The sequence below is a fragment of the Rhincodon typus genome, chromosome 39 (genome assembly GCF_021869965.1).
Source record: "Rhincodon typus isolate 14 chromosome 39, sRhiTyp1.1, whole genome shotgun sequence".
NCBI classification, from domain to species: Eukaryota; Metazoa; Chordata; class Chondrichthyes; order Orectolobiformes; family Rhincodontidae; genus Rhincodon; species Rhincodon typus.
Window position 1 is genome coordinate 13,704,711 of NC_063370.1, and position 16,257 is coordinate 13,720,967.

Consider the following 16,257-nt stretch of genomic DNA (forward strand, 5'->3'; position numbering starts at 1 on the left):
TAGCTATAAAATTGCAAGTAAAACATAGGTCTATTCATGGAAGAAGAAGATTGGAGACAAGTAATGTTAAACTTGTTTAAGACTTTTAGATTGCATTTAGAATACTGTGCCTGATTTTGATCTCTATATTGCAAGAACAATGAGCAGAAAAGGTGCAAAATAGACTTGCAAGAATTAAATACAAGAGTATAACTTATAACAGCAATCTGAGCCTGCCTGTACCTTTCCCTAAGAGGAGAAGACTGAGGGCTGACCTTATAGAAGTCTACAAAATTAGGAAGGGGTTTGAAAAGATAGATATATAGAAAGCATTTCTACTTGTTGGCAAGTCTAAATCTAAATGTTAACATCCAATAATCAATAAACCCAGTAAGGAATTCATGAGAATTGTTTTTATACAAAATGTACTTAGAATGTTGAACTTGCTTATGCATAGAATATTTGAGACCAAAGGCATAGGTGCATCTAACAGGAAGCTAGATAGTACATGAAAGGGAAAGGAATATAAGGACGTGATAATACTTGGATGAAGCAAAGTGACAGATCATTTGAACTTCGCGGACTATTTCTCCATTATAGATATTATATAATGCTGTGAAGTTGCTAAGTGGTTAGGTTCAAAGACACCTCAGAACTACTGGTAAATCAGGGAGCTTGACTTCTTATTGCCCATATTAATACTTCAGAATGGAATATAGCAGGAGCTTCCATCCACTCCCTGGTGCATTGTCTTTTCTTTGATGCCCCCTCATCCTGAACTACCTATCTTTTGAAATCCATGATAAAAATTTGATGATCTAACTTCAAAGCTTAGAGCCAACAGAATATACAAAACATAACTTCACTGAATGTGTAAGGTAACTCTGAATGTAGAATGCAACCTTTACAGTACATTTTCCGCAATTCTTTTAAAAAATGTCTTATTTTAATGAATTCATGAAAAAATGCATCACTTTCCCTTTCTGATGTTTACTGTGATATATCTTTTCTTTTCCCCTTCACTAATTTTCACCATTACTGTGACACAGACTCCTTGGTGGCCATCGCTATCTCACCCAAATGACTGTTGCTGAAGTGTGATAGGAAATATCAGAAATAATTGACTTCACAGGGTATTTGCAACCAAGCTTGGTTCTCCATTTACACACAACATCACTGGATAACAATTGTAGTGCAAACTTTGGATTTTTCCCTTCCTTTAACTCAAGTGTGTCCATTCTAGCACCTTGATCACTACCTGGTGACATCAGTTAACCCAGAACAGATAAACCTGGACCCTTCTATTTGGCTAGCTATCCTTGAAGTATTCAGTCGTTTGGAAGAGAGATAATTTGTTTCTTGTTACTGTACAGTTGTTGCATTTAAACACTGTAAAAGAACAAATGTGTACTGTTATGTTCAGAGAACTGGTTGGAAATAATTTTAATTTGGTTTTATTTCTTACAACAGTTTTGGGTTTGCCAAGCAGTGTTCATGAAATGTGTTCCGATATTCCTGACTTGGACTATCTCATGAAAGAAATTAATGATCTCGCAGAATCTGGTGCTCGTTACACTGAGATGCCACATGTTATTGAAATTACACTTCCTATGCTGTGTAACTACCTGCCACGGTGGTGGGAACGTGGATGTGAGAATATTACCGATGAAAACACAGTATGCTGCACTAGTGTGACCTCTGAGCATCTTAATGCCCTTCTGGGAAATATTCTGAAAATCATAGTTAACAACTTGGGCATTGATGAAGCATCCTGGATGAAAAGACTTGCAGGTACATGCTTTCCCAGTCATTGGTTTAACATGCTATATATTTAGAAGGATTCATATATTCAACTTACTGCAGTTTGCAGAAATTGTGTATATTTATTTTTTTTTATTCATTCATGGAATTCGGGCATCACTGGCTAGGCCAATATGTTTTTACACATCCTTAATTGACTAGAGGGCAGTTAGGAGTCAACCATATTGCTGTGGGTCTGGAGTCACAGGAAGGCTAGACGAGGTAAGGATGGCTGCTTCCTTCCCTAAAGGACATTAGTGAACCAGATGGGCTTTTCCTGACAACCAACAATGGATTCATGGTCATCATCAGACCTTTAATTCCAGACTTTTTTTAAGTGGATTCAAATTCCGCCATCTGCCGTGATGGGATTCGAACCTGGATCCCTAGAACATTACTTGGGTTTCTAGATTAACAGTTCTGTGATAATACCACTAGCCCATCATAGTTCAGTTAATTTCTAATGATTTTCCATAAATTCAAATCAAAACTGCCCGAGTATGTCCTACTCACAGTCAGGAAGATTCAGTCTGGTCAATTACTACTCCATCCACTCTTGATCATCAGTAAAGTGATCGAAAATGTCATCAATAGCATTTTCAAACATAACTTACACTACATTAACTCGTTCAGTGATGCGCAGTTTCAGTTTCTCCAGAGCCACTCAGCCCCTGACTTCGTTAAAGAATTGATACAAGTGTGGACAAAAATCTAGACTCGAGGTGAGATGACCTTATTGTCAAGGCAGCATTTGATTAAGTGCGGCAGCAAGGAGACTTAACAAAATTGAAGTCACTGGAAATGAGAAAAACCTTCATGGCTAGACTGATATCTAGCACAAAGGAAGAAGGTTGTAGTGGTTGGAGATCAATCATTCCATTTCCAGGATATTGTTGTATGAATTCCTTTGGGTATTTTCCCATCGATCTTCAGTACCTTTTCATGGATTTTCCATGAAAAGGTCAAAAGTGAGGAAGTTCTCTAATTTTACAGTTGTCAGTACCATTTGAAAATCCTCAGATCTCCCTCTGCAACAAGATCAGACACGGTTCGGGTTGGATTGACCAGTACCAAGTACACAGGCGGCCAGCAAAAGCCATCTCTAATAATTGAGAATCTAACCATTACCCTTTGACACTCAATAGCAATACTATATTTGAATCATCCATCAACATCATGAAGGATACTATTGTCTAGAAGCATAGCAGGAACAACTATATCAATTCTGTGGCTGTAAAAGCAGGTCAGAAAGTGAGAATTTTGTATGAGCACTTCCAGGCTTCCCAAAACCTATCCGCCAATCAGAAATGTGATGGGAACCATTCCACTTACCTGGATGACTGCAACCTGAGAATACTCCAAGCTTGACACTACCCTGGACAACGCACTCAGACATCATTTTAAACAATCACTCCCCGCCTCCAAACCACCGATTCACAGTGGCAATAGTATGTAATCATTTACAAGATGCATTGCTGCAACTTGCCAAGTCTCCTTTGTTTTAAAATTGCAACCTCTATTAGCTGGAAGGTTAAGGGGCAGCAGAAGTAAGAGAGCGCCATCACCTGCAAGTCCCTGCCAAGGCACGCACCATCCTGCCGTAGAACCAAGTTCATTGTTCCTTCATTGTCCCTGGGTCAAAACCTTTGAACTCACTGCCTGACAACACTTTGGGTGTACCAACACCACATGGACTGCAGCAGTTCACCCTCACCACCTCACGGGAAATTAAGGATGGGCAATAATTACTGGTCTTGCTAATGATGCCAACGTCCACTTTTTTTTAAAAAAAAAAGGATTGTTCATTCCATTATGTTGTATTTTTCTATCTAAATAATTTCCTCTCCTTTGCACCAAACTTAAATGTTTCAAAATACACAAGGTCAATATGTCAAGAAAGCCTGAAATTGTATTAATGTAGATTTTTGCTGCATCTTTACCCAACAATTATACGTATGTACGTGTATATTAAATGTTTGAAATGAATTTGTAAGGGGGAGAAAAAGTCAGAAGAGAGAATTTTAAAGTTTACACCATTTTACATACTATAAACTGATTCCTTTCTTCATATTTTGTTTCACTCCATCCAGTCTTTGCACAACCAATTATCAGCAAAGCCAAACCAGAGTTGCTGAAATCCCATTTTATCCCAACGATGGAAAAGTTAAAGAAGAGATCATCGAAGGTGGTAGCTGAAGAGGATCAACTGCGTATGGAGGGCAAGGGTGACATTGTGGAGAGCGAATTACTAATTCGAGATGAATTTTCTGTCCTCTGTCGAGATTTGTATGCATTGTATCCTCTGCTGATTCGCTATGTGGACAATAATAGGTGAATTTATTGTTTCATTTCAAACATGTTGGGTTAAATTTAACCCCCACAGGAAGGGTGGGAAGGAGTAAAGATTGTAAAGTCCAGAGACCATTCAGTTACTGTTTAAACAAATGAGTTGCTCATGCAACTAACTTGCTTCCCTGAAACAATCCAATTTTAATGTATCCATTTACCTTAAATTTTATTTTGGATGTTCATATCTGTTAGCTGGATTCCCTAGACTTCAAGAAACCCAGGAATTGAAGGAAGACAAGAAGGTTTGATCCATCAGAGAATTTCCTTGACAATATTATTTATAAGTTAGCAGGAGCGCTGCTGCTCCTCACTGGCCCAGCAACTTTAACTGCATCTTTTTCAACAATCAGGCACTCCCAATTATTCACTATCTTTCGCCCACGAGGTCTTATCCTATCCTTCCTCTTCCAGTTTTTGGCTAATGCCCAGCTCCCCCACCCCATCACCAGTATGTAATCACAGCTATCCAATGTCTTTTGCTGCCCCATATTTTTGTTAAAGCACCTCTCTGCTATTGATCCATTTATATCTTCACTGCTTTCCCCCTTCCCCTGAGTATGAGTTCACCCTCGATCCACCCTTTGTTGTCTCCACCTATGGCCTCTTGCAGAAAGCCTGCACACATGACAGCCAGTCAGCCTCTCGATCTGGTTGGTTGGCTGGTTGGCTGACAGACCGCTGGGAAACATCATCAAAACACTTAACAGAGGTCCTACCTTTGTATTTGAGGGGCCGTTTGGGAAATCTGTACTTCACACACCATACATAAATAATGGACTCTAAAAGAACTATACTCCACTATGACCTCTTCAAAACGATTATGTTTGAAGAACATGACCACAGTCACCCATCCTATGGCAAACCACTGTGGTGTGCATCTGTTTGGAGCATTAGCAAGCATTATAGAGACAACACTGAATCCTGCTTAATGCTATGACCAGATTGAGAGATGCAATATTATTGTATGAAAAAGAACCAAATTTTATTAAGCATGTTTAAATTGCTGAATATCAGAGTATGGAAAATCAAAGCTAAAGCAGAAAAATATTTTTAATGAAATTGGCTGCAAAGAAGTTGCTTGATAATCATTGGTCATCGGGTTCAAACTAATTCATATTTACCTAGTCATAACTTGCAGTTCGTTACTTAGAAATTAGTTCATTTTACAGGTTATTGCAGAGAACATTTGTGTTAATTGGTTTTGAAACAGTGCATTAATGTTATTTAATATGCTTTCCAACTCAGTTTGATAAGAACTTTCATTACGTCTAGTTTACTGTAATTTTTTGGGTCGTGTTAGCAAAGCACATTTTTCCTTTTCAGAAAAATATCTGACCTCCTTTATATTGTTACTTCTGGTTTTGTATATATTCACAGGGCACAATGGTTAACAGAACCAAACCCTGATGCTGAAGAGCTCTTCAGAATGGTGGGAGACATCTTCATATTGTGGTCAAAGTCGCATGTAGGTTATGTAATCTTCATCAAATCAAAATTATGAGACTCTACCCAATGCTAGCTTTCTTTATTAACTTATCTCTTTTATCTGTTTTTCACTTATAACTTAATTATGGTATACAAATGGTGTTTAGCATATACAGTGAAGAAATGCCTCTGAATATTGAGAAAGTAGTATTTTCAAAATTATCCCAGATCCTCTGCATGAAGTACTTAAAGCCCACTGTCAAACTCTTTCTGTAATTTTCAGCTTCTCTTCTTCGAACTGTTATTCCAACACCGTACTTCAGTATGATGATTTCTGTGCATATCCCAGAACATGATTTTCCCAAGTGTTCATTTGTCCAGACCATGAAAGAGTCACTGTTGGCAGTTCCGTTTAAATAAACAGTGTCCGGTGTTACCTGAAGTAAACGGAATAGCAGAAAACGTTTTGAAGCTGGGTTGAGAAATACAAATAGAAATTGGTGTACTATATTTTCCAATAATGCAGTTTCTAAGACAACTAATTGCATTTTCCATTAGGCTGCATTTGTTGCACACACTACTGCAGGGAGTGCGTTCACACATACCTTTCCTGTGATGTCACTGCTCATGCTGCCACAGTTTACCAGTTGTTTCAGTAATCTAGGGGTGGCCCAAACTACCACACCCTGATTGTTCAGCGAGTCAGTACACCACACAAAGAGATATTGTCAAGAAAATTTACATCTAGTGATTTTTAAAAAAAAACACATGCTTTTGGTTCCCCACTCCACATGGCATTGCTGAGACTGCTGCTTTCAACTGGAGCAGGGAGTAGAGTACCTATGGACAAAGTGAGTGATAATTTCCAATTCCTGGACAGAGTGGGCACCTTCAAATCCAGGCCTACATCAATAACATAAACAGTGCAGAACTCCTGTCCCAGTGCATTGGCACAAGACGTAACATTTCTAAAATAGATCTGTTAGGCCAATGTAGGAGCAAATTACTGCAGATGTTGGAATCTGTGCTGAAAACAAAACATGCTGGAGATCACAGCGGGTCAGGCAGCATGAATGGAGATATAGCAACCTATCCTTTCTGGAGCTGTCTGACTGCCATTTTGCAGTTTATTTCCATTTAGATACTTTTTCAAGACTTCAGATTATTAATGTCATAGATTCCTGATTATTGTGGTCAGGTTAATGAGTCTGTAATTGACAAGTTTGGATGTTTTCCATCTTGAATGTGGGAGCCACATTTAACTGTTTCTTAATGTTGAAACCATCGCTATTCATTAAGCCTTTGACATGACCACCAATGCTTTATCGATGATTTTCCATCAAAGTTTTCAGCTTGTTGTGTGATTTTTGACTGACTGAGGGATTCTTGGAACTTGGAAATAACTAGGGACACACCAGGATTTAACACTGCACAGACAAACAATATGGATCATTTATTAAATAATGCTGTTGCTTCATACAGCTTCATCCACTGCCTTTATTCTGTATGGAAACTTTGAGTGAACACTATATACAAATTGCTATCTCAAAATACTACAGCACTATGGTCGCAATCCACCTATCCTTAGAACTTATAGATTGTTACTCTGTACAGCTACACAAAAATTCTGCTTTACTAACACAGTTCTTCAATATGATAATTTGTATGCATAGCCCAGTAGACGATTTTCCCAAGTGTTTGTTTGTCCAGACCATGAAGCGCCCAATTTGTGTTTGCAATTAGTATGTTGTGAATTACAAAGCCTCCAAGAAAAAGTAATATTTCCTGTCTTCTGTTCATCCTCATTTTCAATCGCATTTGGATTCTTTATGGTTTTCAAAGTAGTTACTGTATTTCAGAGCAAAGTGCAAACAATAAACAAAAACAGAAATTGCTGGAAAAGCTCAGCAGGTCTGGCAGCATCTGTGCAGAGAAATCAGAGTTAACATTTCAGGTCTGTGACCTTTCCTCATAACCCAGTATCCAGCAATTTCTGTTTTTGTTTCTAATTTACAGCATCCACAATTCTTTCAGTTTTTAAAGAGCAAACTGACTGTCATTCAGCTACATAAATTTAATTGACTTCTGGTCGAAAACTAGAAGACTAAGACAGCATGTTGACCTGATGAGATAATTAGAGGCTATGGTCACAACACTTTTTTTTTCCTGAGTATGCAAGATTGGCTGCAGCTTTTAGATTGGAGCAGTCACAGTGTGCTGGCAAGACAGAGACAGATAATTAGACAGAATTTGTATACGTTTTATTAGCCAAATGGACGTGCAGTTTTATAGCTGAACATTTATGTTTCCTAACAAATTAGTACTAGTATTGGTATGTTGTAATTGCAGAATCCTTGTATGAAACCTCTATAAATTATCAGAGCTTGGATAACTGAAACTAATTGCTAGGTGTTGGAGGTCAGTTGTGTAAACTGCCTCTGCTCCTTAAATGATTTATTTTTTACTCTCAGAATTTCAAACGAGAAGAGCAGAACTTCGTGGTGCAAAATGAAATCAACAACATGTCATTTCTCACTGCAGACAGCAAAAGCAAGATGTCTAAGGTAAGACATCATGTTAAGCTGTAGGATTTTCGTCTAAGCATGTGAAGCAGTGATTTTTAGAAATGCTTTGGAGATACAATTTAATGTGTTATATTTAACCACCATGTTGAAGTGCAGTACAGTTTAATGCAAGTGACTAGGCGTAGCTGAGTGGGAAGGTGTTCATTTGATAAATTTTTAAATAAAATCCATCCACTTACTTTTGATGTTGAGAAATGTCAGTCACCTAGAGGCTAATGATTATACTGTACCTTTTTTCTTGCAGGCGTTAAAATAATATGATTTACTTTAAGGCCGCATTCAATCTTTTATTCAGATCAGTACAATACACTAAATCACATCCTCCTGTAAAATCTTCAATTTTGTTTTCTAGGTGTTAAGCTCAATGCAGTAAAATTAACTTTTCAGATGGTAGCAGTTGATGGAAATTCCAAACTGAGATGTTGAAATGCACACCAATGTTATAGTAATAAGACTGCTGTCAAATATCAAACATAGCTTTTATATGTAGCAATAATAAATACACTGAACTAAGTGAAAGATTCAAAACACAATCTGCATTTTTTTTTTATAATTCTCCTTCCCAGTCTGTCATTTCTCATTGCTCCATCTTTTATTTTATTTTTAGCCTTGAATTTTTTTAACCATAAGCTATTCTAAACATTTAACCAGCTACCAAATCCTCCTGGCTGCCACTTCCCATTTTAGAGAAGAAACCAAGTTTCCTTTTTCACAATTGGCCGACAGTCAGTTTTGAGGACTGTTTATTTCAGCAAGTTAAAAGTTATTTGACAAATTATTTTAGTCATAATTGATTGTCCCTTGGAACTCGTTTTTATGTATCAAAACAGAAAGGAATTCTGAAGTTCCAAGTCAGGTAAGTATATTTGTAGTGCTGGAGTAATAACAATTATAATCACATTCTAAATCTTGCTGAATTTTGAACATGGGACATGAGAAAGTCTAATGTGAGTTGAAGAATATGAATGATAAGTATGAAGTCAAATAATCACAGCAGGAGATTTCAGCTCTACATGTCCACACAGACTCTCTGCAAGAGCAACTCAGCTAATCCAAACCCCTCATCCTTTTCACTTATTCCAACAAGTTTTTTCTCTTCAGATAATCGTAGTCCAACAACAATACCACTGCACCCCTTCTCTCCAATCCCAATCATGCAATTATCAGTGCAGTTTGAGAAATATGTCAACAGTTTTAGTAAATGTTACCCTTTTCTCCTCCTAAGCCTTTGTTCCTGCTATGGTTAATAGCATCTGCCCCAAATTATGCTGCTGTTTTAAGATGATGCAAAATTCATCAATGATGCACTCACCACTGCTGTGCAAATTATCCACGAGTGTGAGGTTCAGAATCTTACTGGGATTGCTATATTAATGGATCACTTCAAATCGATTACTGAACTCTTTTACCCTTGGACAGTGTACTGTAACTTCCTATTGAAGAATTAAATACCTGACAATTCAACTGAAAGTCAATTATAAGAGATTAATTTGTGTTGAATTTGAAATCTGGGGTATTATTTTTGTTTACGTGTTGGGTATTTATGGAATTCAGTTCAAAAACTGGTATATCTTACAAGGTCTCAAGGCCAAAGCTGTTTTTCTAAATTTCCAGCTAAAGCTGCAAGTTAGATTTGTGTTGTGTATTTCATGTATTCTATATAGGTTTGATATGTTGCCATATTTTACAACACCAATGCTGTGGTTTGGAAACAAGTAAATTCACTAATAATCTGCTAATTTCGTATCTTTTTTCTGACATATTTCATATCTGCGGTCGTGTCTGCCTGAATAGGCTGGAGAGGATGGACAGGTCAGAGGGCATGATGATATAAATATGCATCCGCTGTGCAGCTAGCTTCGCACTGCTGATGGCATTCCCCCAGATTTCCTGCTAAGGCCCTCTGATTAGCCATGCTGTTTTAGTTTCTATCACCAGGCTCATGGAATTGGGAAGTGTTTTATTGATTTAAATGATATATCATTATATTTGTAACATTTAGACAGATCAAAGGCTGCTGGCATTTGTTGGTAAAATTTGCTCTGGGAAGCCAAAAATTGTTATTCAGAAGCCACTGTCTAATTAAGCAAATTTCAGACTGGTGACAGAATAGACTAAGTGTGACTTGCTATACAATGTTAGGCTTAGCTGTTAAATTAAGAGAGCCATCAGCCACTGGCAAGCAAATTTAAAAACAGCTCTATTAAGTCTTGAACAGTCCTCAGCATCAATATATTTACTCGATTGGAGGGGATATTAAACCTGTAATGATCTGCGAAAGCCACTGCAAGTGTTGATAAATGCTTTGGTTGTCAGCCCTAGCATGTTGCTTTCAATTGTTAGCAAAATTAGAATTGTTTTATGTCAGTTTTTGTTTTAAAATGTGTTCACCTTATAATGTCTGAGTTAGAAATTAATAACAAAAATAATTATTTGTAAATATACAAGTAACAAAATATAAAGTCTCTCATTCAGTAATCAAAGAATCAGGGAGTGAAGGAGTGCACCCAAGAACCAAAAGTTTCACTTTTAGTTTAAAATAAAAATGCTGGAAATACTCAGAAGCCAGGCAGCATCTGTGAAAAAACAAAGAGTTAATGTTTCAACTTGATTACCTTTCAACAGAACTTTTGAATTTATAGATAATTAAACAACGTAAGCTGTTCAATATATTTGCAGTGTTTGTTAACATGTTTACGAGCAAAACTTGAAATTTATTTGGACTAAGTAACACATAAGGATAGCTGATTTTGTTTTATTCATGGGACGTGGGTGTCACTGGCTAGGCCAACAATAATTGCCCATCCGTAAATGCCCAAGGGGCAGTTAAGAGTCAGCCACATTGCTGTGGATCTAGAGTCACATGTAGGCCAGACCAGGTAAGGACAGCACAATCCTGCCCTAAAGGCCATTAGTGAACTAGATGGGTTTTTTCCAATGATTGACATTGGTTTCATGGTCATCATTAGACCTCTAATTCCAGATTTTTAATTGAATCCAGAATCTCCAAAGGAAGGTGATGACCTAATGGTTTTATCTCTGAACTATTAATCCAGAGACCCCAGGTAATGTTCTGGGGAGCTGAGATTGAATCCTGTGTGGCAGTTAGTGGAATTTAAATTCAATAAAAATCAGGAATTAAAAGTCTAATGATGACCATGAATATATGGTTGATTGTCAGAAAAACCCATCTGGTTCACTAATGTCCTTCAGGGAAGGAAACTGCCATCCTTACCTGGTCTGGCCTACACGTGACTCCAGACCCACAGCAATGTGGCTGACTCTTAACTGCCCTCTGGGCAAATAGGAATGGGCAATAAATGCTGGTCTAGCTAGCGATGCCCACATCCTGAATAAATAACAAAAAAGAATGACTTTATGAAACTCAGGGTTCATTTCAGGTATAAGCTCCTGACAAGGAACTATTTTACAAACCCAAGGACCAATCCCATAATCACATTATTGAATAAGCAAAGTAATATTTTAACCCAGCATAATTGCTTAAACCCCCAGTTTATGTCATATAGGCCACTATTTGGTCAATGACAAAAAAAGGCAGCTATAACTGTCATATTATGATGTCCATACAGAATGGGCATAAATTACTCTGTGATCTACCAGCATTCAGCACTTTTCATTGAGCTTCATATTTCTACTCCCATTTCTCTTTGTTTTACTCATCCATGAGATATGGGTTTCGCTGGCTCGGTCAACATTTACTGTTTATCCATCTTTGCATTTAGAAAGGTCGTGTAGAGCTGCCACCTTGAATTTGGTGTAGGAACACCAGCAGTCATGCAGGATGACCCAGGAATTTGATCCAGCAGCACTGAATTATCGGTAATATATTTCCAAGTCAGGATGATGAGTGGCTCAGGTGGTGGTCTCTCATCAAAGCAATTCCAAGTAACTACATTAGTTCAACAGCAGCTCTTTCTATGTGCAGAAGAACATTGAGATGGGCTGATCGAGTTAAGAGATGGATCAGTCACAACCTCATTGACTAGTGATGGAACAGACACAAAGTTGAAAAGGCCAAACTTTTAGTGCTTTTAAATCTATTTAAGATCTAAGTTAATTGAATATACTGGCTTCTATTTTACTATTTTAAATTATGTTTAATCCTTATGATTAAATTTTACAAATTACAGATTACACCATAGCATGCTATATTGATATTCCTGGCAATGAACATACTTTCTGAATGCCATTCGTCAGAATAGTAGGCTGCAATAATGATGTAAAAAGGCACAAAAAGTATTGAGTTAGGAATCCATAATTAGTACTCAAAGTAGGACTAAGTGCATTTAACTACAGAGAAAGAACAAGATTTTAAAAATCTCTATTACTGTAGTTAACATACAGTACAGTAATAGAGATTTTTAAAATCTTGTTCTTCACATGCCTAGATCGCACAAAATGAGTAATAGGAATTTGACAGCAATTCAAGCTTGACTTGTCCTTTAAGTAATTAATTACTTGATTTTTTAATACCTTCTTGGAGTATTAACTTTTTTTGAATAAAACATTGCAAATTCTCTGCATAAACAGTAATGTCCTCAATTTGGTTTAAAACCAAAATGCAGAACATAATGTAAACAATATTAAAGTTTTTTCCAACTGAAGAGTGCAAGCCTGAACTGTTCATTGCTCCTTAATGACAAATTCTTAACATTTCATGACATTGGGGATTGCTGCATTGTTTAATTTCTGTTTCCAAACAAATTAATTAAATGTTATTGTCACAGTTGCACATTTAATCATCTAAGGTGCTTCAGGAATTATGTATACAATATGAAGTAATGCAGTTGACTCCCAGTTTAGCTACCATGGTTTGACTGAATAAAGTTATGCCTGTTGCTAGAGTAAATGTTTTGGATGTTGTAGAGCTTGATCTGACATATACATAGAGATATTTGAAGAGTGCTACCTGGCCTTTACAGTTAAGTTCGTTTTCAAAGAGTCAGCACTACTTTACCTTAAATCTACAATATAACACACAAAAGACTTGTGGATCACGAAACCAAACTTAATCAATTCAGTACTATCAATTTTTACAGATACATTTATCAAGAAAATGTGAACTGAGCAAACTTTAAATGAATTACATGCTTGAACTTTCAGCTCTCAATTTAGCTCCATTATATGTAATTACTTTCAATTGCAATTCTAAAGTACACAGGGTGAAATTGATGTGTGTCTGTTGCAACACAACAGCTCTAATAAACCAGCAGCCTGCTTTTTTTCTGTTACATGGAATATATGGCACAGAGAAAGGCCATGTGGCCCGACCAATCCATGGGCAGTGCAGGTGTCCTTGAAGAGATAAGGGTCTGAAAACAGGGTCTCAAACAAGATGCTGATCTCTAATCTCCTGTTCTGCACTGCCATTAGACACTAATTCATCCCCATCGTTCATCAACCAAAATATTTGGTTTTCAAACCAAGTAACAACTTTAATACTGTCATTGTTCTTTTCCAAATTTTGATGGATGTGCAGACATACTCTTATTTAGCCAAAACTTTAATCTTAATAGCAACATTTTCAATAACTATGTAATTGTTGCACAACCACTGTTTTATCCTAATTGCATCCATATTTGTGCATGGAAATTGTTTTTTAAAATGAAATATAAAACCACAGTTCAATTATACTATAAAAGACAGTGATAAAAATGCAAGTCTGTCAGCATCTGAAAGGGGAAGTTGGGTAGCTGACCTCCTGACCATTTTCTTTGTTTTCTGTTTCACCTTCACATTTCCAGCATTTGTGTTTCCATAACATGATAATTACAGAGCATTTGGGGAGTTGTAATAGAGGGTAGAATATGTAACAACCTATTGGTACTGCAGTCCAACCACCCAATATTTTAACCTGGGTCTTGGGACGGGAGCATTTGGTCAGGTAGCATTATTCAGATCCCCATTATTTTAATTCCAAGATTTGTCTACAATGACAATCAAGCTGGGAAACCTGGTATCAAGACAATTCAGGGCTGGTTGAAGCTGAGCAAAATAAACTCTGGTACATTTTAAGTGGTTTATTTGCAGGGCAGAGAGGGGCTGCAGTGTTTCCACTGTGCCCAACAAGAAAAGCTTGAGCCCATGCCCTGACCCCAGTATCTTCCCATTTTGTGGTTAAATGACCTGTCACTAACAGGTCAGTGCCACCAGGTCCAGGCAGGCAACTCTCCTGAAAAATAGCAATTAGGCCCAGGCACCTAAAGTTGTCAGCATGCCTGTACACTTCTGGCATATTTTGCACCCTTTGTGCTGTATTTTGCTCCAAGATAAAATTAGCCCAACTGATGTGAGAATTATAGATAAATAAGATCATTTTCTCCAGAGGGAAAGCTAGTTTTAAAAAAAATGGTACTTTGAAATGGTCATACTTTTTTTACTGCTCCTCCATTTTGAAGTTTACAAGATGAGTTAGACCAGTCCATGTCATTCAGCAGTTTTATTGGGTTTTTTTCCTTCTCGATTTTATACATCAACCTCAGCCCTAACTCCGCACACGTTTTGGGTAGCAAGGTGAGTTGGAAACATCTGCAGAAATTATGCCTAGGCTATTTGAATTCCTTAAGGCTATAAGCATCGAGACATAAGACTTTGGTTAGCCCGCTTCTAGAGTGTTGCTTTCAGTTCTGGTTGCCACATTACAGGAAGAATGTGGAGGCTTTGGAGAGGGTGCAGCAGAGGTTTTACCAGGATTATGCCTAGATTAGAGGGTATGAGCTATAAAGAGAGGCTAGAAAAACTCGGGTTGTTTTCTCTTGAGCGGTACAGGCTGAGGGGAGACATGATAGAAGCCTATAAAATTATGAGATGCATAGATAAGGTTAACGGTCAGAATCTTGTTCCCAGAGTTGAAATGTCTAATAATAGGGGGCATGCTTTTAAGATTAGAGGGGAAAATTTCAAAGGAGACGTGAGAGGCAAGTTTTTACACAATGAGTGATAGGAGTCTGGAGTGCACTGCCAGGGTTGGTAGTGGAGGCAAATACAATGGGAGCATTTAAAGGACTTTTAGATAAGCACATGAATATGCAAGGAATGGAGGGACATTGACCAATGGCAGACGGAAGGGATTAGTTTTGTTTGGCATCATGTTCGGCATAACATCATAGATAGAAGGGCCCGTTCCTGTGTTGTACACCTCTATGTTCTAAAGTTATTGAACTCTGAACTGTGATTGGCTAACTGAACATATCTAGAAGTAAATTATACCCAAGTGAGAAATCTGCAGCACCTTTCCTACAGTTCCACTCATGTAGAAGTAGATCATCTCCAGGAGACCACAAAAGGTAAATTTCTTTTCTGGGACCAGGAGAAGCAAAACTCCTCCTAGATCCACAAGGAGCTATCTTTAGTAAAGTAACCAGGAAATAAGCACTGGGAGGCGACTGCTTACCAGTGGAAAGTCAGTCAGGCCATAACTACATGTTGACCTATTGGTTGAAGCTGAGAGGACACGTTACAGTGGTCTTGTGTTCAGGAATGGAAGGGCAGGGAATGAGACTTCATCTTTCCTTGTGGAGCTTGAAGGAGCTTAGCTTGTTGTGGCCCCAGAAAGGAAATTTACCTCTTGTCGTCCATTCTGCAGCTGCTTCTCTTCTGATCTGAATTGAAGGTTCCCCACTGATGTCTAATTTATTTCTAATTCTGTTCAGTTAGCCGATTTCAGCCCAGGTTCAATAATTATGTCTTGATGCTCATGCCTTGAGGAATTAAGAGTTGTTGCTCCAATTAATTTTCACTAAACTCCACTGGAGAGTATATTTGTCAAATGAGAACTGGTTCAGGCTCAAGTATTGTACACCTATGGCTAAATAACCCATTGACACTCATTTCAGAGATTCACTTGGATGAAGGAATGGAGAGAAGTTGGTGCCCATGGGGATGTGGCACTATAACCTATACATTGAATAGATTAAGGGGAAAGCAACAGAGGAAAAACATTACAGATAGTAGGAACTGCAGATGCTGGAGAATCTGAGATAACAAGGTGTAGAGCTGGATGAACACAGCAGGCCAAGCAGCATCAGAGGAGCAGGAAGGCTGACGTTTCAGGCCTAGACCCTTCTTCAGAAATGGGGGAGGGGAAGGGGGTTCTGAA

General features: G+C 37.8%; 1 protein-coding gene across 1 annotated transcript in view; it reads left to right on the forward strand.

Annotated features, from left to right (window-relative positions):
• Positions 1 to 16,257, forward strand: part of LOC109927309 (ryanodine receptor 1-like) — a 380,829-nt gene that overhangs the window by 250,785 nt on the left and 113,787 nt on the right. The window contains exons 67-70 of the mRNA XM_048618232.1: positions 1,450 to 1,770; positions 3,870 to 4,110; positions 5,506 to 5,593; positions 8,025 to 8,117. Coding sequence (XP_048474189.1) covers positions 1,450 to 1,770; positions 3,870 to 4,110; positions 5,506 to 5,593; positions 8,025 to 8,117 — 743 coding nt within the window. The remainder of the gene's footprint in view (positions 1 to 1,449; positions 1,771 to 3,869; positions 4,111 to 5,505; positions 5,594 to 8,024; positions 8,118 to 16,257) is intronic.